This window comes from Delphinapterus leucas, chromosome 1, assembly GCF_059928025.1.
Source record: "Delphinapterus leucas isolate spDelLeu-1000000601 "Yukka" chromosome 1, BTC_Dleu_Yukka2, whole genome shotgun sequence".
Classification (NCBI taxonomy): Eukaryota; Metazoa; Chordata; class Mammalia; order Artiodactyla; family Monodontidae; genus Delphinapterus; species Delphinapterus leucas.
Window position 1 is genome coordinate 55,557,525 of NC_143129.1, and position 26,870 is coordinate 55,584,394.

Here is a 26,870-nt window from a genome sequence, read left to right on the forward strand (position 1 = left end):
CCACCCCATGCTGCTCATCTAGGTCATCACAGAACACTGAGCTGAGCTCCCTGTGTAATTGTTTTTAAATAAACACAAACATACTTTAACAAGGTATAAAAAAGCACAACTGACAAAAATGAATTTGTAAGGTAACAAAACAAGTTAACAAGTTCTTCAAAAAGTTACAAATTCACTTCATTACATTTATCAATAGACAGCTTTTATTTATACCTATGGAACAAAGTGTTTTATTCTTTAATACTTTTTTTTTCTTTTTTTTTTTTTTGCGGTACGCAGGCCTCTCACTGCTGTGGCCTTTCCCATTGCGGAGCACAGGCTCCGGACACGCAGGCTCAGCGGCCATGGCTCACGGGCCTAGCCACTCCGCGGCATGTGGGATCCTCCCGGACCGGGGCACGAACCCGTGTCCCCTGCATCGGCAGGCGGACTCTCAACCACTGCGCCATCAGGGAAGCCCCCCATGTATCTTTTTGAACTATGTTTTTCTCAGAGTATATGCCTAGTAGTGGGACTGCTGGGTCATATGGTAGTTCTATTTTTTGTTTTTTAAGGAACCTCCATATTGCTCTCCAAAGTGGCTGTATCAATTTACATTCCCACCAACAGAGCAATAGGGTTCCCTTTTCTCCACACTCTTTCCAGCATTTATTGTTTGTAGATTTTTTGATGATGGCCATTCTGACTGGTGTGAGGTGATACCTCACTGTGGTTTTGATTTCCTTTTCTCTAATAATTAGTGATGTTGAGCATCTTTTCATGTGTTTGTTGGCAATCTGTGTGTCTTCCCTGGAGAAATGTCTATTTAGGTCTTCCACCCATTTTTTGATTGGGTTGTTTTCTTTGATATTGAGCTGCATGAGCTGCTTGTATATTTGGGGGATTAATCCTTTATCAGTTGCTTCGTTTGCAAATATTTTCTCCCATTCTGAGGGCTGTCTTTTTGTCTTGTTTATGGTTTCCTTTGCTGTGCAAAAGCTTTTACGTTTCATTAGGTCCCATTTGTTTATTTTTATTTTTATTTTCATTACTCTAGGAGGTGGATCAAAAAGGATCTTGCTGTGATTTATGTCCAAGAGTGTTCTGCCTATGTTTTCTTCTAAGAGTTTTATAGTGTCTGGTCTTACATTTAGGTCTTTAATCCATTTTGAGTTTGTTTTTGTGTATGGTGTTAGGAAGTGTTCTAATTTCATTCTTTTACATGTAGCTGTCCAGTTTTCCCAGCACCACTTATTGAAGAGGCTGTCTTTTCTCCATTGTATATTCTTCCCTCCTTTGTCAAAGATAAGGTGACCGTAGGTGTGTGGGTTTATCTCTAGGCTTTCTATCCTGTTCCATTGATCTATATTTCTGTTTTTGTGCCAGTACCATTCTGCCTTGATTACTGTAGTCTGAAGTCAGGGAGCCTGATTCCTCCAGCTCCATTTTTCTTTCTCAAGATTGTTTTGGCTTTTTGGGGTCTTTTGTGTTTCCATACAAATTGTAAAACTTTTTGTTCTAGTGCTGTGAAAAATGCCACTGGTAATTTGATAGGGATTGCATTGAATCTGTAGATTGCTTTGGGTAGTATCATCATTTTCACAATGTTGATTCTTCCAATCCAAGAACATGGTATATCTCTCCATCTGTTTGTGTCATCTTTGATTTCTTTCATCAGTGTCTTTTGCCTCCTTAGGTAGGTTTATTCCTAGGTATTTTATTTTTTTTGTTGCAATGGTAAATGGGATTGTTTCCTTAATTTCTCTTTCTGATTTTTCATTGTTAGTGTATAGGAATGCAAGAGATTTCTGTGTATTAATTTTGTATCCTGTGACTTTACTAAATTCACTGATTAGCTGTAGTAGTTTTCTGGTAGCATCTCTAGGATTCTCTATGTATAGTATCATGTCATCTGCAAACAGTGACAGTTTTACTTCTTTCCAATTTGGATTCCTTTTATTTCTTTTTCTTCTCTGACTGCCATGGCTAGGACTTTCAAAACTAAGAAAAGTCATAACGAGATTATATTTTCCTGTTCTTCTTCTAAATACTTATGGCTAAAAGTAGGAATCAGTTACACCAGGAGTATAGGATTAAAAATAATCTTGTAATAAAATCTTCACTAAAAAATTTCATAACTACAGAGAAATCATGCCAGAAATATATATTTACTGATGAGATTTTTCTTCCTTTTCTTTATATGGTAACATAAATTTTACCATTCTAACCAATTTTAAGTGTACAATTCAGTGGTATTAAGTATATTTACAATGTTGTGCAACCATCACCATTATCTATTTCCAATCCTTTGCACTACCTCAAATGAACACAGTACATAATCACTAAGTATTTGTTAAGTGAAACAAAAGCAGGAAATTAAAGATACTTCTTTAGACTCAGTCTTTTAAATCATAAAAGATGTGAAACTGAGATGCTACTATTTATAGGAACAGCAGGCAAAAACTACTGGCTAATTATTAAATCCATCTGATAATTCTGTAAATTCATATTTGTAAATACATGTTCAATTAAGCTGCATAGTATCATACTGACTGAATATAGTGCCTTAAATAGTCTTCTTAGCTTTTCTAAATTAATTTGACCTAATTGTTTCTCACTAGGGGTCCTAAAAGAACTAACTAAGAAACACTAATTAGAAATATCACTGCCATCCTCATGTTACTACTTTAGCACCAACACTACCACCTCCACAGAAGGAACAAGTGACCATGAGAAAAAATTAGTATACAGATTAAAGACATTCATGAGCAAAATCAGAACCCCGAAAGACCTCTTCTAAGAATTAAAAGTTAAAATCTAAAATATTTTGCATAAATGCCCAGAATTCATGTTTGCAACAATCAACACTCTGCTTCTACTGGGATGTTCCAAATTAACAATGCATAGAGTTTTTGGAGAGTTAGGGTAAGAACCAGAAAAAGAAAACTAAAATCAGGAAGCACAACCTTCACCTTTCTAGGTCCATAACACACAACGTATAAGTAAGAACAGAGAAGAATGAGGTCCTATATCCCCAAGCCCTATTCAGATGGTGTTGTATAGGCACTTTAAACACTAGAATTTACCGGGGCTTCTTTGGTGGCGCAGAGGTTGAGAGTCTGCCTGCCCATGCAGGGGACACGGGTTCATGCCCTGGTCCAGGAAGATCCCACATGCCGCAGAGCGGCTGGGTCCGTGAGCCATGGCCACTGAGCGTGCGCGTCCGGAGCCTGTGCTCCGCAACGGGAGAGGCCACAACAGTGAGAGGCCCGCATATTGCAAAAAAAAAACTAGAATTTACCAACTCTAAATGCCTCTCTTCATAGTTCTAATTTGAAAAAACAATTCTAAGTTAAACTACTTCGTTCTATTCAAAAGTGAACAAAAATTCTATTCAGGTTTTCTGACCTTCTTTATTTTCCAACTACTATCAAAACGAGAAAAATTCTATCCTTAACAGTTAATTCTTTGATTCCCCTAAATTATAAAACTTAAATATGAATGCAAGGGAGAATTTAAAAAGAAATATATTTCTACAAGTAATATAGACTGACTGAAGAACTAGCAAGCAAAAACATATGCCAAAAATTACTTTGTAGTAAACCTCGTTTTCAGTTTAAGTAAATTCCATTTAAAAATGCTCTGTGTCTTGATAAAGGTGATGGTTGAAAAACACTGTGAACATATTAAATGCCACTGGATGACAGTACACTTCAAAATGGTTAATTTTATCTTTTGTCAATTTATCTCAGAAAAAAAAAATGCTTCTGTGCATATTCTGGGTCATGTAGCTAATTAAAAATTATGAATCTGCTATAGAAAACAAACCTGTGGTTACCAAAGGGGAGAGGGAAGGGGGAGGGACAAATTAGGATATGGGATTAACAGATACTAACTACTATATACAAAATAGACAAGCAACAAGGATATACTATATAGCATGGGGAATTATACCCATTACCTTGTAATAATGTATAACAGAATAAAATCTGCAAAAATACTGCATCACTATGCTGTACACCTGAAACTAACAATATTGTAAATCACTATATTTCAATAATAATTTTTTTTAATTATGAATCTGCTTTTTCCAATATCTTGAAGGGAGCATGTAACCCTAATTGTTTTTTGTTTTTATAAATTTATTTTATTTTATTACTTATTTTTGGCCGCCTTGGGTCTTCACTGCTGCACGTGGGCTTTCTCTAGTTGTGGTGGGGGGGGCTACTCTTCACTGCGGTGCACAGGCTTCTCATTGTCGTGGCTTCTCTTGTTGTGGAGCACGGGTTCTAGGCACGTGGGCTTCAGCAGTTGTGGCACGTGGGCTCAGCAGTTGTGGCTCATGGGCTTAGTTGCTCCATGGCATGTGGGATCTTCCTGGACCATGGCTTGAACCCATGTCCCCTGCATTGGCAGGTGGATTCCTAACCACTGCACCACCAGGGAAGCCTGACCCTAATTGTTGATGGCAGACAGCTGGAAGACTCCCAACATGGAAGAGGACACAATTACAGGAATCATAAAAATATTTAGCAGAGCTGAAGGCTGGATGGTACCATACCTAAAGCCTGCATTCCTCTGGACTTCTATCTATTTTTGGATACTGCTAAACTAGAACAAAGCATTCACAATGATCTCTAAATTCTCACCTGCATTAGACTAACAGCCCCAAACGTTAAGATATACTGGTCTCCCAAATAAAGTCCAACTTTTTTAAAAATTTAAGCTTCTTGGAAATTTGGCCTCATCCTTAGAGTTCATTATTCTCCTATAATAACCCTCTGCTTCATTTAAGTGTTCTATTGAATCCCCCCTAACGTCTTATGTACTTGCACCCCTTTGGTTTTGTCCTGTCGCTTCTCTGTGCCTAGAAGGCCCTCTCCTACAGCTATAACTATGCTTCAAGACCCAAATCAAATCTCAACTCCTCCATTAATCATTCCCTTACTACTTCGTTTATGAAGATTATTTTGTGTACATTATAGATAAACTGTTCCCGAGGATATCTACCTAATATGCTGTGCTATTCTTGTATTGTTTAAAGTTCCTCTCTGCTATAAATACCCCAACTTATTTACCACATCATGAGTGAACGGTATCATATTTTTCCTTAAGTAGAAAGACTAGTCGTAGTCTTCTAAAAGGATAACAACCTCGTTCTACTAAGATGACAGAGATGTCATATAGAAAAAATAAAGAGTATAAAAATAATAAATCTTACAATATAAATTTCCTTATTCTGTTCCATCCTTTATAAAAGAAATGCACAAATTCAGCTATTTCACTTTCCCATTATAATGACCAAAAGATTCCTTTTTGAATAGCCTAATAAGAACATACTTTAGAATTGCACACCAATTGTGGAACAACAGAAACTCTTAAATATATTTAATCACACTAGATTTGCAATGCCCTGATTCAAAGTATAGATATTTCAACCTCAAGATTCATGTGCCTCGGGAGTATATGCAAAGTTAATTGCATGTGATAACACGCCAATATAAATTCAATTTCCTTTTCCAATCTCACTGATTGCACCTTTTGTAACAAGAACATAGCTGATCAATTTCTCATCAGGAACCACAAATTGGCACTCAGTCTCATAGTGATAAACTATGTTTTCCCTCTCAAACTTCAATAAAGAAAATGAAAATTTAATCTGTATAGGCAGATTCCCTACCCCCAACACTCTAACGCCAAAGAGGTGTACTTGTGGTTCCCATGCCTAAAGAGTATTATTCAATCCTAAAATTCATCACAGTTCACCTTTTCAGCTGTAGCAGACACTTTCAAGTCTAAAGTATACTAAGAATCTAAGTTTTAATGAATGAGGTATTTTATCTTAAAATATAAACATATATATACATATATGTATTTATGCATATGTGGGTATGTATGTATATATTTCTCCCCACTGAAAAACAAAGTCTAAAACAATGAATAAGTCAGTAGCAATGATACTCTGAAAGAAGTGCTTATATGTGGCTTCTAAAGGAATTAAGACTCCTTGGTTATCACGAAAAGAATCAAGACTCCTTGGCAAAATGGTTGATTCCAGCTCCTAGGCTGGAAATATGTTAGATGAGTCTGGAAAGTTTTGTCATATCAGACAGAAAGGAAGCTATCAAAGACTATGAGGGCCATATCAAAAGGAATGAGGAAACCACTTGAAAAGGCTCCTACTGGGTCAAAGTTAAAAATCAGATCATTAATACGGATAAAAACTACAATGGACCAAAACATACTAAACAGGTTTAAACATATTAATTCATTAAAACACTTAAAAACATTTCACTGGTCATCTTTGGAAAATGTTAGAGCAGCAATATTATTTTGAAAACTATAAAATAAAAGAATTAGGCAATCATCCTACCTTTCCTACGCAAAGAGTTAACAAAGGTAAGTTTCTCTTTATAGAAGGCTGGCTAATAAACACAAGAGCATTAAGATATCACCATAGGCTTCCCTGGCGGCCAGCGATTAAGAATCCGCCTGCCAATGCAGGGGACACGGATTTGAGCCCTGGTCCGGGAAGATCCCACATGCCGCGGAGCAACTAAGCCCGTGTGCGACAACTACTGAGCCTGCGCTCCAGAGCCTGTGAGCCACAACTCCTGGAGCCCGTGCTCTGCAACAAGAGAAGCCACCGTAATGAGAAGCCCGCACACCGCAACGAAGAATAGTTCCTGCTCACAGCAACTAGAGAAAGCCCACGCACAGCAACTAGAGAAAGCCCGCGCACAGCAACAAAGACCCAATGCAGACAAAAATACATAAATAAAATAAATAATAATAAAATTAAAAAATATACATATCACCATTTTGTAAACCTTAACAAATTCATGGATCTGGGGCTAGGCAATGATCATCAATAGCTAGTAAGATTACAAAGAGAAACAATCTGACATTATATATCCCTCCTAAAAGAGGTACACACCAGCACCTATAAAGTGTTCTTGGGAAAAAGTATATATACATAATATTTAACCTGATTTAGATCAAGTCTCTAGATTTAAATACAAATTTACAGGAAATACGGAGAACAGATACCATATTAAGGTATACCACAGGAGTACAATCAGTAAAATCCAGACTCTGGGAGACCAAAAAAACCAAGCAAGCCAGTTTGTTCCATCAAGTAATAATGATAATAAACATTTTTTAAAGAAAATAGAAAACACAAGAAAAATAAGAGTTGGAGGGGAAATCTATAGATCAGCTCTAACCAATAAAACATTCTTCAATGAGTGAAATGCTCTATGCTGTCCAGTATGGTAGCCCCTAATCTCATGTGGCTCCTGGGCACTTGATATGTAGGCAGTGTAACTGAAGATCACACTATTTCATTTTAATTGTAATTAATTTAAATTTAAATAGCTACTTGTGGCTAGTGGCTACCATATTGGATGGTACCACTATTGATCAATGGAGAATTAAGAGACTTATTAATCACAGTATATCATGTGATTGATCTTATTTGCATCTCTAGTCAAAGTAATAAATTTTTTAAAATATATATTACTAGAAATTTCTTAATAGTATTAAATATCTGTCTGATATTCTTAATAATATTAAGAAATTACTATTAATATTTTTTATGTGTGATAACTGTATTTTGGTAATTAGGGCAGAAACTATCCTTTAGAAATATTTACACCAGAGAAAACCATAATTCGAAAAGATACACGCACGCCAATGTTCATAGCAGCACTATTTACAACAGCCAAGACATGGAGGCAACCTAAATGTTCATCAACAGATGAACAGATAAAGACGTGCTGTGTATATGTGTGTGTGTGTGTATATATATATTCACACACACACATACATACATACACACACACATATATACACAATGGAATATTACTCAGCCATAAAAAAGAATGAAACTAGGCCATTTGCAGCAACATGGATGGATCTAGAGATTAATATACTGAGTGAAGTAAGTCAGATATCGCTTATATGTGGAACCTAAAAAAAAAAAATGATACAAATGAACTTATATACAAAACAGAGATAGACCCACAGACATAGAAAACAAACTGATGATAACCAACAGGGAAGCGGGGGGATAAATTAGGAGTTTGGGATTAACATATACACACAGCTATGTATAAAATAGATAACTAAGAAGGACCTACTGTAGGGCACAGGGAACTATACTCAATATTTTGTAATAACCTATAAGGGAAAAGAATCTGAAAAAGAATATATATATGTACATACATATATGTATAACTGAATCACTTTGCTGTACACCTGAAACACAACATTGTAAATCAACTATTCTTCAATTTTTTTAATGTACCTTAAAAAAAGAAAGAAATATTTACAGAGAAATGATATAATTTCTGGAATTTGCTTCAAAATAATCAAGGGGGATAAAACAAGACTAGGCATTGAATTGATAAGGACTGAAGCTGGGTGATGGATAAATGGGATTCTGTATACATTCTCTCTACTTTTGTATATCTTTGAAATTTTCCATAATAAAAATTTTGGGGGGAGGAGAGGACACTTAACCTGCATGCTAGGAAGAGGTTTGCCTTTCTGTTTCCCCCAGGAAGGATACCAGAAATATAAAAGAAATTCTTAAGAAAGATAGTTTGGTTAGAGGCAGATAAACTGTCCTATACTATATTTTATACACTCAAGCCTGACTATCTACTGGACAGCTTTTCACTTTCTGGGTATCATACTTGAACTTTTCTTTGACATCATTTGACTGCTCCTTTCAACATGGGTAGATTAGAATATGAATGCAAATGCCTCAGTTGTAGCTCTAGCTCTAGCACAAAATTTGAAGGAAGGACATTAATCACAATGTATTTTTTTTTCAATTTGGATTAGGGATATGGTAGGCCAAAACTGACCACGACCACCCCCACCGGAGGCAAATGCTATCCTTGTCAAACCTCTGGAACCTGTGATGTTATCTTATTTGGAAAAAGGGTCTTTGCAATGTAATTAAGGATCCTGAGATGAAATCATCCTGAATTACCTAGATGGCCTTCAATCCAATGAGAAATGTCCTTAGATACACAGAGAATAGATGGAGGAGAAAACAAAGTGACGAGGCAGATATTGGACTGAAGTGGCCACAAGCCAAGGAAGCCAGCAACCACCAGAGGCTGCAAGAGGTAGATTATCCCCCCAAAATTCCAGGAGTGCAGCCCTGCCAATACCTTGATTCACACTGTGGCCTCCAGAACTGTGAGAGAACAAATTTCTCTTACTTTAAGCCACCAAGTTTGTGATAAATTGTTACAGCAGACACAGAAAACTAACAAAGGGGATTATCTACTCTTTCAACCATTGAATACCTTATTCCTTCTTCATATTGCCTCAATAATTAAACATTATTGAGAATCTAAATGATTTTTAGAGCACCTTTTCCATTTTGAGGTCAGGAATTTTTGTTTCTTTTATTCAATGATGTAACCTAGTGCTGGAAAACTACTCTCTGATCATAGCTTTTTTTTTTTTTTTGCAGTACGCGGGCCTCTCACTGTTGTGGCCTCTCCCGCTGCGGAGCACAGGTTCCAGACGCGCAGGCTCAGCGGCCATGGCTCATGGCACCAGCCGCTCCGCGGCATGTGGGATCTTCCCGGACCAGGGCACGAACCCGTGTCCCCTGCATCGGCAGGCGGACTCTCAACCACTGCACCACCTGGGAAGACCCTGATCATAGCTTTTTATGCTTCTTTCTACCTTTCTCATTGGTGTTCTTTTACTAAACATCTAAGGTGGTCCTACCTAAAGAAATAAGAGCATAAAGAAAAACTTCCCTTAACTTTAAATTCTGCCAACTTTAAGTCTTAACAGTTGTTCCAGTTTTCTAACACTAGTTTAGAAAATTCTATCTGAAATCATCATATTCAATACTCCTGTGTTACAGTACCCTTTATATACAATGTAGAGTATACACCAATAATTCCCAGAACATTTCTGCTTCATGACTTAATGTTTTATATTTATTCCTTCTCTACTTTATGACCTTCCCTCAAACTTACCAATAAAAAAAGAAATACCACTATGTGACAAATGACACAGTGCCCTTATGTGTTATTGACTTTTATACGCAAAGGAAAATTTTAAACACTGAAAATATTTTAAATACTCTGCAGTGTCGCAAAGAAAGGATTAAAAGCCTGTTCAAAGCACTTCTTCATTTCTTCTAGCTTCCTACCTATATGCTACTCAAAGTTGATACATATTTTTAATCACATAATTTACTACCTATTTATATTGTCATCTTATGTCCTAACAATGAGCATTAAATTATGTTTAATTCTCTGTGAAAGAGAAGTAGATATTTTGTCAACTCGAATAGTAATGCTATTTATTATCCAGAAGCACATCTTTCCTATTCATGAACTAGTTTGAGGTTAGTGACATCTTTAAAGAATACACAAGTATATTTTTGAAGGTGATAGTATTTTTTACCTAGAAGTTGTCATTTCCACAGTACAAATGAATATGCAATCCTTTTCCAAAGTAAACATGAAATAAGCACATCCTTCAGAAGAAAAAACTCCATTATATGTCTCTGAATATCAGTCAGGTCTTTTGATCCTTTCTAAAAGAAGTTAATGGGGAATAGAAAATATATCATTCTTAAAGAGATGACAATTATTTTTTTGGCTTGGCTCCTTTCTCAACTTCCACTTCTTAGCCATCTGTATTTCTTTATTTCAAAACAAGGTTGCAGTGGCTACAAATGAATCCAGCATTTCATTCTGGAGGTTAAACTCTCTACTCATCTATAGTCTTCTCATTCAATATAAACCTACTACTAGCAGAAGGACTTCTGAAAATTGACAGTAAGTGACTAAACAAAACAACACTAATAGAAAAGTGGAACTTAGAAAAGGTACTCTCCTGCCACTGCCCAGCTGAAAATGTAACAAATTACATATAGTTCTCCCTATTACAAATATCAAAAGGTTTTATTTCTAGGTCAGAAAAAATTTTTTTAAAGAGACAGTGATACAGGATAGCAAAAAGGAAAAGGGGAGGGGAGACACAAGATTAAAAACAACATAAGAAAAGTAATGTATTATGAATGCATAGATTTAACAGTAATCCTATACACGCGAAAACTACTTCATGTATTTTAGAAATGCAATTCGGTCTTCCATCCTCTTGAAGCTCACATCTGTTAAAACAACAAAGACCTATGGAGAGAGGTGAGGTGGAAGAAGATGCCTGAAGTGGACTCTGTCCGTTCAAGCGTATAATCAGAATGAATAATTTACAAGCATACTTTCATCTTCAGTGCCACTAAGAGCTGAATTCTAAGGAGCTTAGGGAGACTGTAAAACATCTGCTAACCAAGATGAATATGCAGAGGAGACCTAAGCAAAAATGATCCAACAAACCTGTTCATAAGATTGGGGAAGGGGATGGGGGACTAAAAAGAACTGGCCTAAAACCAGAGACTAATGCAGCAGTGGTCAGTGACTTATATCCTTAACTATATCTATTCATTCCATTTTAGAAAGTCAGATAGCTGTATTAAGCTAACTGAATCAGAGAGCTATATTAGGCTAACATTAGCTATATACTCCCCATCAAAAGGAATACTTTATAAAATAACAAAAGAGGCAAAATGTGAAAGGAAAACAACCAAAGCACCTCTAGGTCTTTCCATTTTAATTCAAATAATATAAAACATATATTCCACTAAGTAGACATATATGGAAAAAATTCTCCAACAATTCATATAGGTATTTTTCAGATCTATGCCTATTTCATGTACCTTTGAAAGGAAACATAGGAAAACAAAAAGAAGTGGTTTAGTGTCTTACAAAAAATATACAGTCACCCAGTAGCTTATAAAATATGATTTCTCAGCAATCAAAGGAAACTCTATGTTTGGCATCAAGACAACACAATGCCAAAAAATCTTTATAAACTAAGATCTCGTATCATCTGCTTCTCGCTCAGTTTTAAAGAAATGCTATGTGTGTCACCTCAGGCTATATCTTATGAAATTACAGTCAGCATTATAAGACAACAACAAACAGTATGCTTAGCCATCTAACCAGAAGGTAAAATTCTGCATCTAAAATTCAAGAGAAGTTAAAAATTAAAAAAAAATAAATAAAAACAAAGAAGCAAACTAGGTGAATTTTAAAATAAATGGTACCTTGGCTTTAAGGAAGATTGAGAGAAAGGATTCATTTTTATTCCTACTCATTGATGTGCTCAGTAAATATGTAAGGTATGTGCCTATTTTAGATACTAAGTATAAAATGGTCAAAAAAAAGACAAAATCTCTGGTCTCAAGGGACTTACCTCAAAATTAATAAATCAATGAAAAAACACAAGATATAAAAAAACTGTATGCAAAAATAAATAAATAAAATAGGGTGATGTAATACAAAGTGACTGTGTGGCTACATAAGATTGGGTATTCAAAAGGCCTCTTGAAGGACAGCAATGGAACGATCTAACGAAACAAAAGGCAAGAGCTTAGGCCCTATTGTAAGAGCAAGCTTGGGCTGATTTAGGTACAGAACAAAAGGCAATGTGACTGGAGCCTAGTAAACAAGGGGAAAAATGGCAGAAGGTGAGGTCACAGACATAGGACCACATTATTTAGGGCCTTGTAGGTCAGAGTAATAAATTTTTACATTATACCCTTGGACTGTAAGAAGCAGCCTCATGAAACTTACTGTCATGCTTTTTGTAAAATAGCTGCTGGGGATACTATCCACCACACCAAACAAAATACTCTTCACGAAGCTGCAAAGGAAGAATTTCTCTCAGGTCTCATGTTCAGTAAGAGCTGATCTTTTTCTGAGTAACTGGTATAAATTTACCTTATGTGAATTCTGAAATTAATCATGCTCTCCTCTATCCTCTGAACTCCAGCAAAGTCAGGGCTAAATTTACAATTAGTTTCTGGCAACTGTATAAATCTTATGGCATCTATTTTTTTAATAAACTTTTTATTTTAGAATAGTTTTATATTTACAGAAAAGTTACAAAAGTAGTACAAAGGATTCCCATATACTCCCCCCCACCCCCCGGTTTCCCCTGTCATTAACATCTTACATGATGAGTATGGTACATTTGTCACAATTAATGAGCCAATAATGATACATTATTATTAACTAAAGTCCATAATTTACTCAGATTTCCTTAATTTTTACCTGATGTGCTTTTTCTTCCAGGATCTTTATGGTATCTATTCTATATATTAAATTTACTGGAGCTTTATATCACTATTTTATCTTTATTTTCCCCTTATTCTAACCCCTATAACTACTGTTGTCTAATTATTTTATCTAATTCTATAAACCTTTCCCAAATTCTAGGAATTATGTGGAGCAATAAAAAAATTAGTAGAAAGAGATTTCTTGAAAGACACAATTAGCTTTTGCCCAACAAGTCAAGTAGTTCAGTATTATTCAAAGTAGGTAATGCTTTATAAATCTTTTAAAAATACAGAGACTCAAGGAAATGTCCAATTAAAAATGTTACTCAAAGATATCGTTTGGATAAAAATATAAAGTCAATATTAAAAAAGTATTTTTATGTTTCAGTATTAATCTCTTGAATTCTCTCTCCTTTTGTTGTCATATATAGTATTAGTAATCCTGATTGTTCTTACTGATCCATGCAACCTTAACATGGTCTCTGATTGTACAAATCTAAGATGAGGGTGAAGCAAAATGATCTTTTAACGTCTCTTTCAATTAGAAGTGTCGATTTCTTAATTCTGTGACCTAGGCTGACTGTCAGATTCTCATAGTTTTGTATCACAAGAGTGGAAAACATTAATGCTTCTAAACAAAAGATACTACATTTTAAAAAGAAGATGGCAAAATAAAGTTTTAAGCTTTACTTGAAAATAATTCAGAGTACAAACTAAAATAAATTTAGTGTATAAATTATATGAAGTGTATAAGTTTATATATTATATATATATATGAAAATCATATGTATCAAAAATATCCTGAGGAAGGAGGAAGTTTCCCCAAAAACAGGTGTTAATATTTACCTAAGTAAATTTGACAGAATTTGACTACGTCAAATGGGTACCACAATTAGGAGTTCTGTTGTCATATCTATAATAAATTGTCTTGCCTCGAAACAATTCTGATTATCAAGATGTGACTGATTCACTGATGCTGGGACTTTCAGTTGGCAGCTTAATTTAATCTGCCCCAAATACCCAAATACCAAATACCACATTGACAGTAGGAACTATAAAAGCACAATATAGTTGAAAGGTTTTTAGCATCTATTTCCAAAAATTCCTCAAAACATTATTTCATTAAACACTGACTCTAAGGGTCCTAAGTGTGCCCGCTCCTCCACATAAAAAAATATATATCCACTATTTTAGTCACTTTAATACCCTTATGCTACTGTCACATATGCCCTGCAATTCTTTCTGCAGAAAAAGATAAAATAAATAGTAAAATTCTTAATTATCTATGCCATTATTTAAAAATCAATGCATTGTTAGTTTTAACATAGAATTTTAATTCGCCTTCTTAGTCATATTTCTAAATGTAAATGCCTACCGAAAATAACAAAGATTACACAGAAGCGTAGGTAATGATATATATCAAAGGAGATTAGATATAAATTGATAAGGAATGCCTGTTAGCACTTTAAATATATCACTTCAGAATATGAGCATTTCCTAGTTATAACCATAAGACATTTATTTTAAATAAAAGTAGAGACCCTTTATTTTTCATGAATCAATGTATGAATGATTCATGAAATTCACTCTCAAAGGACGAATGAAGCAAAATAACCAAGCAAAATAACCAAGAATCTGAATGTTTATTTACTTGAATAATAAAAGCAACTTTAAGTAAATGCTCCTTGATATCTTAATACACTGAAATTATTTTGTTTGGTTGGTTTACTTTTTTTTTTTTTTTTTTTGCGGTACGCAGGCCTCTCACTGTTGTGGCCTCTCCCGTTGCGGAGCACAGGCTCCGGACGCGCAGGCTCAGCAGCCATGGCTCACGGGCCCAGCCGCTCTGTGGCATGTGGGATCTTCCCGGACCGGGGCACGAACCCGTGTCCCCTGCATCGGCAGGCGGACTCAACCACTGTGCCACCAGGGAAGCCCTGGTTTACTTTTAAATGGGAAAAAAAGCACCACTTTATCTATGAAGAATAAAGGCACTATCCTGAAATTAGAAGAAAATAATCCACTAGTGTAAAAAATAGTAGTCAACTTCTAATCAACAAAAACTTTCATATACTGTGCCTTTTATCTAATTTACTTTTATCAAATAAACCACTTCACTCTTTAAGAATCCATTTCAAGTTACCTTTCTTTCACTATAATCAGAAATCCACTCGATCTTAAACAAAAGTACTGTGAAAATATGAAGCTACTTATTTTACTATAACTAATCTTAAGTAATAATTCAACAAAAATGTTTTTTAATTCTAATAACAATGTTAAGTTATAACGATTTAATATATGTAAACAATCAGTACAGCTATTACTTATATTCAATTCAATGCAATAAACATTTAAAAAATAAACATCCTATAAATGCTAATAGAATAATCAGACTATAGATGAACTTAAGAAGCCTATAAACCTACTGGCTAGTTATTGCCTGAAAAAATTTAGCATTAACAATACTGGTCTAAAATTCTTTAAGATTAATTATGGCTGAGGACTTCCCTAGTAGCGCAGTGGTTAAGAATCCACCTGCCAACACAGAGGACACAGGTCCAAGCCCTGGTCCGGGAAGATCCCACATGCCACGGAGCAACTAAGCCCGTGTGCAACAACTACTGAGCCTGCACTCTAGAGCCCACAAGCCACAACTACTGAGCCCCTGTGACACAATGACTGAAGCCCGTGCACCTAGAGCCGTGCTCTGCAACAAGAGAAGCCACCGCAATGAGAAGCCCGCGAACCGCAACGAAGAGTGGCCCCTGCTCGCCGCAACTAGAGAAAGCCCGCATGCAGCAACAAAAGACCCAATGCAGCCATAAATAAATAAATAAATAAAATTTATTTTTTTAAAAAAGATTATTTATGGCAAGGGTTCTCAACTTTGGCTATTTTATTAGAATCACCTAGAAAGACTATAAAACTATCAATGCCTGGGCTCCACTCCCCATATCCTATTTTAATTGGCCTGAGAAGGGTACTAAGTATCAGTATTTGTAAAACAAACATACAAACAAAACACAAGAAAACTGAGTTAATTGTGTAGCAGATTTGAAAATCACCAATTTATGGTATACTCCAGTTTTAAGATTAAAACAAAAAACTTGCTTACTGGCACCAAAAGTCTTAAGTCTACTAAAACTTAAGGTATAGAAAAAGAGGAGAATGAAGAAAAGAGAGAAAGACAATATTCAAAAAACTAATCAAGGCCAATCAAACATTTTTTTCCTTTAAAAATGTTAAAAGTTGGGACTTCCCTGGTGGCGCAGTGGTTGTGAGTCCGCCTGCCAATGCAGGGGACACGGGTTCGAGCCCTGGTCTGGTAAGATCCCACATGCTGCGGAGCAGCTGGGCCTATGCGCCACAACTACTGAGCCCGCGTGCCACAACTACTGAAGTCCACGCACCTAGAGCCTGTGCTCCATGGCAGGAGAGGCCACCGCAATGAGAGGCCCGCGCACCGCAACGAGGAGTGGCCCCTGCTCGCCGCAACTAGAGAAAGCCCGTGTGCAGCAACGAACACCTAATGCAGCCAAAAATAAATAAATAAATAAATTTATATTTTTTAAAAAAATTGTTAAAAGTTGAAAGTCCTATCTTGGACTTTGTGATAAATCTGCTGACGTTGCATTATTTTATAGATAACTGCTAAATAAAAATCTAGAAATACAAACCCAATAGCAAGAATAAATGAATGACAGAAATGATTATCATTTAAATTTAACACCATATAAAAGAGTAAATTAATATAGTATCACAATGCAAATGAGACACAAAATTATAGTCCCTTTAAATAACTTTTTCTAACCTCAGTACTACATAGAATGTTTCCTTAATCTACCTTCCAATACCTTCAATTCCCCAGTGTCTCTAAAGAGAAAAATTCATTTTAAGAAGACAAAAACTACATGGGTTTAGTTTGTTTATCTGAGAATGGAAAGAATGAACAAGTACAGAATAGTTCCCTTATGAAAGCAGCACATATATCTGCATGATCAGCCTAGAGTACTCCCTTTATAACAGGGTCCAAAGAAGTTAATGTCTCTGGACAATGAGATAAAGAAAAAGTTATTAACTATAAATATTTGTCATTTTAGCATACTTTGACAGAATTCAGTTTTTCTCCCATAACAGCTAAAAGTATATGAGAATTACTAGCAACATGATCCAGCATGGAGGGGTGAATAAAGATCATAACTTTCAACATATCTCAGAATATCTTTGTTACAAACCAGATGGTAAAACTTTAAAAAAAAATTAAGGATAAGTAGTCCAACTTTGAGAATAAAATTAAAAGAACCAATATTAAAGCAAGTAACACAGGGTGAGGAAACCAGCTTAACTTCCATGTAATTTCATTTTTCTTACATTCTTAAAATATTTTGAGGAGGTACTCTTTAAGACACATAAAATAAGAGATAATAACCTAATAAAGAACTAAACATTTGTCTTCAGTTAAATATTAGAGAATTATATTAACTATGTTAAATATATTAAATATAATCCAAAATTTAGTGACATATTATAAAAGTAATACCCAGGTGCCAATACCCTAGTAAAGATTTTGAGATGCTGAAGGAAGCATATTTTGAATTCAGAACAGTTAGAGCTGAAAGATATACACTTCTATGTCATTAAAGACAATGAGATTTTTAATTATAGGTCTGTAGTTTTAATAAACAACTTCATATTCATCTCTCCTGAAAATATGTGATGCAAAATTTTAAAAGACTATCCAGCCTCAGAAGGAACACTCCCTCAAGAAATAGTTGTTGAATTAGCTAATTATTTACTGACACAAGAACTACAACTTTAACTTACAACTCTCCAAACCTATCAAAGGGTAAACCCATAAAGAATGAGCTGGTGAGTAGAAACTGAGGTAACAGAGGATCAATAAAGATAACTGGAAAGATAACCACTATCCTTAGGTCAGTCATTTTATGACTGCCAAACTGTGCACAGGCATACATATACATGCTTATAAACACACACACACACACACACACACAGAGTAAATATGGTTCGTTGTTTTACTAGTCCCAGTCTAAAGACATGACATAAATGGAAAGAAAAAGCTGTGTTGTCCAGACTAATTATGAACTAAGGATTTACTGAATGATGGATGGATGGATGAATAGACAATAGAGATAAATATAAAAATACATTGTTTGGGGGAGGGAGCATGACACAGATAAGAGCTTTAACTCTAAACCAATATCTATGATTCACAATGCTAAGGTGATTTGAGGACATTATAAGAGATCCATCATAAAGTAAATGTGAGCTAAACAAAAAAAAAAGTTTCATTGAAACACAAAGTAATCATAATATATATTATAAAAAACAAAAAAGATTTATATAGTAGGGCAGGTTATATTAGTTTTATACTGTTCAGTTTAAAATACCTTTTCTTAAAAAGTTTTATGTGGCTAAATGTAGAGATTAATGCATCTTACCTTCCACAGAAGGTGCCTGGTCCTGAGCTGAGTACAGCATATCCTTAAAAGCCTATTAGAAAGAAAGAAAAGACATACATGGAACCATGAGTAATCTTTACAGTAAAAGCATTTTGAGCTAAACAATTACTTCTTTTTCAATATCCAGACAATGACTACATACGGTTCCCTAAATTGAGAATTTAGTGAAATACTTTAATAAGCTAAAACCCAAATACTATACTTTCTTATCAACCCAGTATTGTCCCATCTTTAAGATGAGGGCTCATGTGTATACTTTAAAAATTAAGGGGCATTTGGAAAAGAATGAAAAATCACCTGAGAGATCATAAAATCTCTTGACTAAAAAAAAAAAAACAGTGATAGAAACTGAGAACAGTCCTAGAGGAATACAATGGAACACTGCATAAGAAGATATAAAATGCTGGATACAAATATTTTTAAATTGTGGTATCATATACCTGAACATAAAATTCACTATCTTAACAAGTTTTGTTTTTTTTTTTTTTTTTTTGCCGTACGCGGGCCTCTCACTGTTGTGGCCTCTCCCATTGCGGAGCACAGGCTCCGGACGCGCAGGCTCAGCGGCCATGGCTCACGGGCCTAGCCGCTCCGTGGCATGTGGGATCCTCCCGGACCAGGGCACGAACCCGCGTCCCCTGCATCGGCAGGCGGACTCTCAACCACTGCGCCACCAGGGAAGCCCTTAACCAGTTTTAAGTGCACAGTTCATAGTGTTAAGTAAAGTTACACTGTTGTGTAGACAATCTCCAGAATTCTTTTCACCTTGGATACAAATACTTTTCAGTGGAGGTCTGGAAAGTCCTCTGTTAAAAGAGTTCAGGACTATAAAGATAGTAGAGGTTTTATTGTTTTTTCCAAACCAGTAAGTTAACTAACAATCATATTTAGGTAATTTAGATGGTTGCGGTTTGGTCTCTTAATAAGTGGTTTTGGGACAGGAATGAAAAGTACTTCTTCATACCTACCAAAATGGTAGAATCAATTAAGTGGATAAACTCCAGAGCAGAAGAGCTGGTCATAAGCTTAGGTGACTTTACCTATCCCATAGCTTCAAATACCATCTAACCAACCACTGGTGATTCCCAAATTGGCCTCCAGCATTCCTCAGCCTCAGTACAACTGACATTTGGGGCCAGATAATTCTTTGTTGTGGGGGGCTGTTCTGTGCATATTAGGATTTTTGGCACTACCCCTGGTATCTAGAGATTCACTAGATACCAGCAGCAACCAACCAAAAATGTCTCCAGACACTACCAAATGCCCCTAGAGGACAAAAATCACCCCTCCCCAGAACCACCGGCCTAGAGTCATTCAAGCATATAAAACCAAAAAAGAAGAAATAAACCTCCAAGGTAACCCACTCTGTATTCAAGTCTAGTAAATTATATTCTTCCCCAATGAAATTACCATTTACTTTAAATTAATGACCAACCTGTCAGTTCCATGACTAGCCCTAACCAGTCTGATAATATACAAAAGCCTTAAGTGAATAAAACAAAGATCTAGAACTTCTTTTAAGAAAAAATGTATATATGCTCACTACTTTCTTTACTATTTCAGATGTCTCAGGAACCACTAACGTCCAGTTTAAAAAAAGAAGTTAGCTCAGATCTTATCAAACATCAGAAAGTCTTTATTTCAGTTCACAGACTGGAATTTTATATTAAAGTCCTATACAAGTGCAGAGTAGGGGGCTTCCCTGGTGGCGCAGTGGTTAAGAATCTGCCTGCCAATGCAGGGGACACAGGTTCAATCCCTGGTCCAGAAAGATCCCACATGCCACGGAGCAACTGGGCCCATGTGCCACAACTACTGAGCTTGTGCTCTGAGAAGCCCACGCACCGCAATGAAGAGTAGCCCCCGCTCTCCGGAACTAGAGAAAGCCAGTGGGCAGCAATGAAGACCGAACGCAGCCAATACATACATACATACATACATAAATTAAAAAAAAAACAAGTGCCGAGTAGTAGTTATGTTATGGTTCTTCCACAGAATATTTTAAGAGGGTAAATGAATAGATTGCTTAGAGCAGAGTAAATCTCTAGAAATAGAAAAATATAAGAAGAAAGGAACAAAAAAATCCAGCCAGAGAATACTTAAGGAAATAAAGCTATCATGGAAGCAGGTAATACCAGAGACTCAAACATCTAAATGAAGTTTTTCAACTTCTGAAGTATGATAGGCATGTTTACCAAAATCAAATGAAGTTATCAGTAACCAAATAAACCACCAATGACTAGCAGAGTAGCTTGTATGCAGTAGGAGCTCAATAAATAGTTCTTGAATTCAAAAGGGTTTCTCAGCACACTGAAAAAAGCACACTAAGTAGAATCTCTGGTACACAATGAAAATGAATTAATTTGCAAAAGGAAAGCTTACCAAATTAAGGTTTTAAAAAGATGATTTAAATTTTATAAAGAGAAAAATTATGATAGTTTTTTTTTTTTTTTTTTTGCTTTACGAGGGCCTCTCACCGCTGTGACCTCTCCCGCCGCGAAGCACAGGCTCCTGATGCGCAGGCCCAGTGGCCATGGCTCACGGGCCCAGCCGCTCCGCTGCATGTGGGATCCTCCCAGACCGGGGCACGAACCCCCATCCCCTGCATCGGCAGGCGCACTCCCAACCACTGCGCCACCAGGGAAACCCGATAGTCTTCATTTTGGTTATAAAAATAAATCATAATTTCATTTAAGTCAAGATAACTCTCGGTAAAATCAGGGACAACTCTTTTTTTGCTTCTTACTACTTCAGTTTTCCTCTGAATAAGAGACCCTCTATGTTTTTGATAGTAACAGACTCTAGAGAGCTCTATAAGAACTCTATAGGATACCATTCCCTGTCTGTGACTAGAGAATAGCCCCCAACTGGGAACCAGTGGGGGAAAATCCTACAAAGTATTGTCTATATTAATACCTATGGATTGTTCGTCTGTAATATGAGTCACTTGGGTTGGGAGCAGTACCTCCAAATGCACAAAACAACAAATTCAAAGTTTCCTCAATTCATGCTGTTTTACTTCAAGAAAATCCAATACTCTACATGAAACTCTGAATTTGTATAATAAATAAAATCAATATGTATTCATGTGCATTACAAAAGATTTCTTTGATCACTGCCAAGGGCCCAGGGTTCAATCCCTGGTCAGGGAACTAAGATCCCACAAGCCACATGGCATGGCCAAAAAAAGCAAAAAAAAGCAAAACAAACAAACAAAAAAAGATTCAAAGCAATTCTTACATCAGCATCTCTACTGTAATGTCTGAGTTACAAAAATTAAGTTATTTTTGTTATGATGTTATTGAAATATATATAAACTAGGACAAAACTCTTAGTGTTTATAACAATGCATATGACAGTAAAATCTTACAAATTAAATCCAAATACAACCATAAGACCAGTATTATTCAATCAACAACATTAACATGACAGAAAACAAGATGCTTGCTGAAACAAAATCTCAATTGATAACACGAATACAATGCCAATTTACCTGTTCTGAGTTTGGAATGCCCAGATAACTGCGTCAGATGGGATCTACTGTAAGGCAGTATAGTCAGTGGCTAGAAGCTATGGAGTCAGACAACGTGTATGAAAACCGACTCTACCACTTATTAGCTGTGTAACCTTAGGAAAATTAACTTCTCTATACTTCAGTACCTTCATCTGTAAAACAGGAATAGTAATTACACATACCTCACAGGTCTACTGTATGAATTTAAAACACAAATCCTTATATTAATTATGCTTCATTATTATACATGAAGAGTACTTTGAACAGTGCCTAGAACATAGAAGATGCTCAAAGAATGTTAGCTAATAGAATGTGAACTACCACAAAACTTATGTCATGTAGTGGGCTGTAGCATCATTTGGCGGTCTACTAGACATGAATACATCATTTATGCATTAGATATGCCTCAGTTCTTAACTAACTCTTCACAAAGTAGTACAATACTACCTGGAGCCAACATGACCAAACAAACATAAATAGAGGCACTGCAATCTCCTGGCATTACCAGCTTAAAAGATGGTCAACTAGATGATTTAGAATATGCTATTATATTTTCTGATGATAGCTGACATGAGCACACACAGTTTTTAATTCTTATAAGAAACCTATAGATTCCCAAGAAAATAGAGGCAGTCCCAATCTGCCAATGCATTAAATAACAAAGATTCCTAATTTTATTACTTAAACTTTCTACAACATATCTAGTGTATAAAATAGGGTATAGTTCAAACTTAACATGTATGTTCAATAATACCGCCAGTAAAAATTTCTTATGTTAATTTTTAGTAACCCACAGTAGATCACCTCTAATCTCCTTTCCAAACACATGGGTTTTACAGACCATTTCACAGAACAAGGATCAGAAGCTATAAAGATTCCTACTTCCTACCAACTCACTATTAGCCGCACATATAACATACTATAAATATTACCGTCTCCATCAACAAAATATCTAATCTATGTTGTTCTCATCTGTCTGCTTCAATATTCATTCAAAGTCAGCATATGGCAATCTAATTATTGGATTAATGAACGATAATATAAACACAGGCATTTGAAGAGGAAGGACAAGGAATATTTATTATAAACCTTTAAAGGAATCATAATCCCTGTTAACAGTGTTTAATAATTTGATAAAATTTACATCAGACTTTTTTTTATTCTGAAGGTTTTTCCAAATGGTACTATTATAATTTTGATATATACTTAAAAATATGTACACTATGCCTGATCTACATACCCCAGAAATAATGTGAATAATGTGCAAGTGAGTTATATCTGACCTGGTTTCTTTGTCTCGTCATCTAGAAATCAGTCATGTTTTCCTGATACTAAAGTGCTAAGAACAGTTCTGTAAATCAAATTATAAACCTCAAAAGAGGGCACTGAGCATTCTCATATATCCTGTACAAAGAATGACCATCTAATTAATCTTCATTTCTATCCCCAAATAAGCTAACCTAGCTCTGTTTTTGATGATAGAAATGATCTGTAAAGAGAAACTCGTATACAAATTTTTAAAATCTAGTATGTTAAAATTTTAAATTAATGTATTCTTGTACATACCTAACAATCCAAAGGCTGTAGTATATTAGAAGCATTATGCATGACTCAAAATTTTCATGGAATTTAAATGTACCCCATCAGCAAAGGCAATTCAATATACAGAAGTTGTTACAACATTAAATTATTATTGAATTTGTTAAATGTATAAAATGTATATAATTTATAATAGGAAGAACTAATTTGGAATACGTCCCGTTATATTCACATTTATAAATTTCCTCACTAACATACTCTGATATCCACTGACGTGGCTTTTACTATTTCTATGTGGATATCTCCCAAATCTGTATCCTCAGCCACACGTCTGCTAACACATACTCAAAATGTCCAAAATTCATTTTCTTCCCAAAGCCTACTCTTCTCATGTCTTTATTTCTGTTAATGTCACTGCCAGTATCCACGTCACACAGATTCACAATCTCAGCTATTGTCTCACTCATTCAACAAATATTTGTGTATCTGCTATGTGCCAAGCCTGTTCTAGGCACCTGGGATACATCACAAGGAAAATAAAAATCCCTGTCCTAGCTGAATTAACATTCTTATATTCTCCTCCTTTCCACTCCTAAGTTTAGTGATCTGATTCGTCAATGCCACCACCACAACCTCTTTTACATTCATTCTCTCCTATCCATTCACCTGAACTATTTCAACAGACTCTTCACTGATTTACCAACCTTTAGGTTTTCATCTCTCTAACACATCTCACAAACAACTGCCATATCAATCTTTCCAAAGCACCAGTCTCCTCTTAAAAACTTACAAGGATTTCCCAATGGCCACAAAATAAAGCCCATATTCCTCTGCTGGCCTATAAGGCACCCAGAATGATCCAATCTATGTTTCTAGGCTTATCTTCCGAACTGAAAAAAGCCAATTTCATTTTCACAACCTGACCCTCAAGTCAAAATGAATTACCTATTACTCACTTTAGAGACTTCAATATTTCTTCCATCTTTGCCTTTTGTTTACAACTATTACCTCTACCTGGAATCCCCTATCCCTACTTCCATCTTTTCAATCTAATTTCCAAATCTTAACCATCCTTCAAGGTCCAGATCAAATTTAATCTCTTTTATGTTTTCTCCTGATTCCTCCAGCTGGAAGTCTTTTACTCATTCCTCTGAAATCCTGTAGTACTCTATTTGAAACCATTTATAGCACTTAATATTTCCACCTTATGTTTTAATTATTTATCTGTGTCACTTGTTCACCATTTGACTGTAAAGTCAGGGTTTTAGCCACCTTGCTTGTACTTGTATAAGAAAGGCTCATCATAAACATTTCTAGATTACTTAATATCATCATTAAAGAAGTTACTAAGTTTTAGTCATTAAATGAACATTACTGGATGTCTACTCTGTGCACTATGCCAGGCTCTAAAGAAATAATGGTGGATCAAGCAAGGAAAAGACAGTCATATAAATAGATACATTTTAATATAATATGTTAAATACTTTAAAAAATGATCAAAGCATATTGAAGGCCTAACTAACATAGTAGCAATTTAAAAAAAGAAGGTGATATATGGGAAAGAGGGGGGATACCAAGAAGCAAAATAGGAAGATGAGACAAACAACTAAACATGAACTAAGGGAATTAAAGATCTCTAAGATTTTGAGCATAGGTAAAGAGAAAGAGGCTTAGTGATACTATTAACCGAGCTGCAAAAACACCAAAGAAAAAACTTGGGCAAAGAAAAGACAGGAGTTTGGGTTAACAAACCACTTCAGGTATCCACAGGACAACTGAGATGGTCAGCAGACAGATGAAAACAGAGATCTACAATTTGGAAAATAGGTCAGAGCTAGTGGTTAAGAGTTGGAAATTATGTGTATAAGGTGATTTGAAACTGCCTATGCCCTAAGTAAATGAAATTTTTCAGAAAGTAAGTGGACCAAGGACAGAATCTTTTGGAATACAAAGCAACAGAGAAGACAATAAGGAAAACACCAGATGTATAGAGTGCCACAGGAATTAAAGGGGCATTTCAAGAAGGAAGATATATTAAAAATTATCAAAAGCTGCTTAGAGGAGACATAACTGCACCTCCATGTTTTCTGCAGCATTATTCACAATAGCCAAGACATGGAAACAACCTAAGTGTCTGTCAACAGATGAACAGGTAAAGATGTGAGATACACACACACACAAACACACGATGGAATATTATTCAGCCGTGAGAAAGAAGGAAATCCAGCCATTTGCAATAACTTGCATAAACCTTGAGGGCATTATGCTAAGTGAAGTCAGTGAAAGACAAATACTATATGATATCACTGAAATGTGGAATTGAAAAATGCCGAACTCAAAGAAACAAAGAGTAGAATGATGGTTACCCAGGGCTGGGGCGGTGGGGGAAATGGGAAGATACTGGTAAAAGGGTACAAACTTCCAGTTATAAGATTAACAAGTTCTGAGCATCTAATGTACAGCATGGTGATTATAGCTAATAATACTGTATTATATACTTGAAAATTGCAACAATGGATCTTAAATGTTTTCACCAAAAAAATGAAATGGTAATTATGTGATGTCATGGAGGAGTTAGCTAGTGCCATAGTGGTAATCATCTGCAATCTATAAATGTATCATATCAACACACTGCACACCTTAAATTTACACCATGTGTCACTTATATCTCAGTAAAACTGGAAGAAAAATTTTAAAGAAAACTGAGAACATTTGAGTTAAATAAAACAGCTATCAAGGAAGGGTTCAGTATACTAACAATTATTCTGTTTCTTCGGCTGGAAGGTGAATACAGATGCCTATTTACCTACCTATCCATCTGTCTGTCTGTCTATCTATCTATCTAATTGGAATGCTGCAACTGAATTATAAAGAAAGAAAAATAGCTAACATTAGAATGCCTAGACTCTGACTTTAGAGCCTGTAACTTAAACTATTCATATGTAAGATTAATAAAATATATCCTTAAGTTAAAGGAAAGAAAAATTAAAAGCTGCTTAGAGATCAAGAAGGAAGAGACTAAGAAGAGATATAATTAGGTCTGAGGATCAGAAGCTCATTGGTGACCTTCAAAAAATGGTTTCAGTAGAGTAATGGGGCAGAAACTAGATCAGATTGCTTTGAGTACACGAGAGCGGTGGATATGATGACCACAAATACTGATCGATAATAAAAGTAATTATAGTTACGT

At 35.5% G+C, this 26,870-nt stretch overlaps 1 protein-coding gene across 2 annotated transcripts in view; it reads right to left on the reverse strand.

Moving 5' to 3' along the window:
- Window positions 1-26,870, reverse strand: part of XPR1 (xenotropic and polytropic retrovirus receptor 1) — a 193,210-nt gene that overhangs the window by 147,073 nt on the left and 19,267 nt on the right. For both annotated transcript variants that reach the window (XM_089910376.1, XM_022556613.2), the window contains exon 2: window positions 18,607-18,658. In XM_089910376.1, coding sequence (XP_089766502.1) covers window positions 18,607-18,658 — 52 coding nt within the window. The remainder of the gene's footprint in view (window positions 1-18,606; window positions 18,659-26,870) is intronic.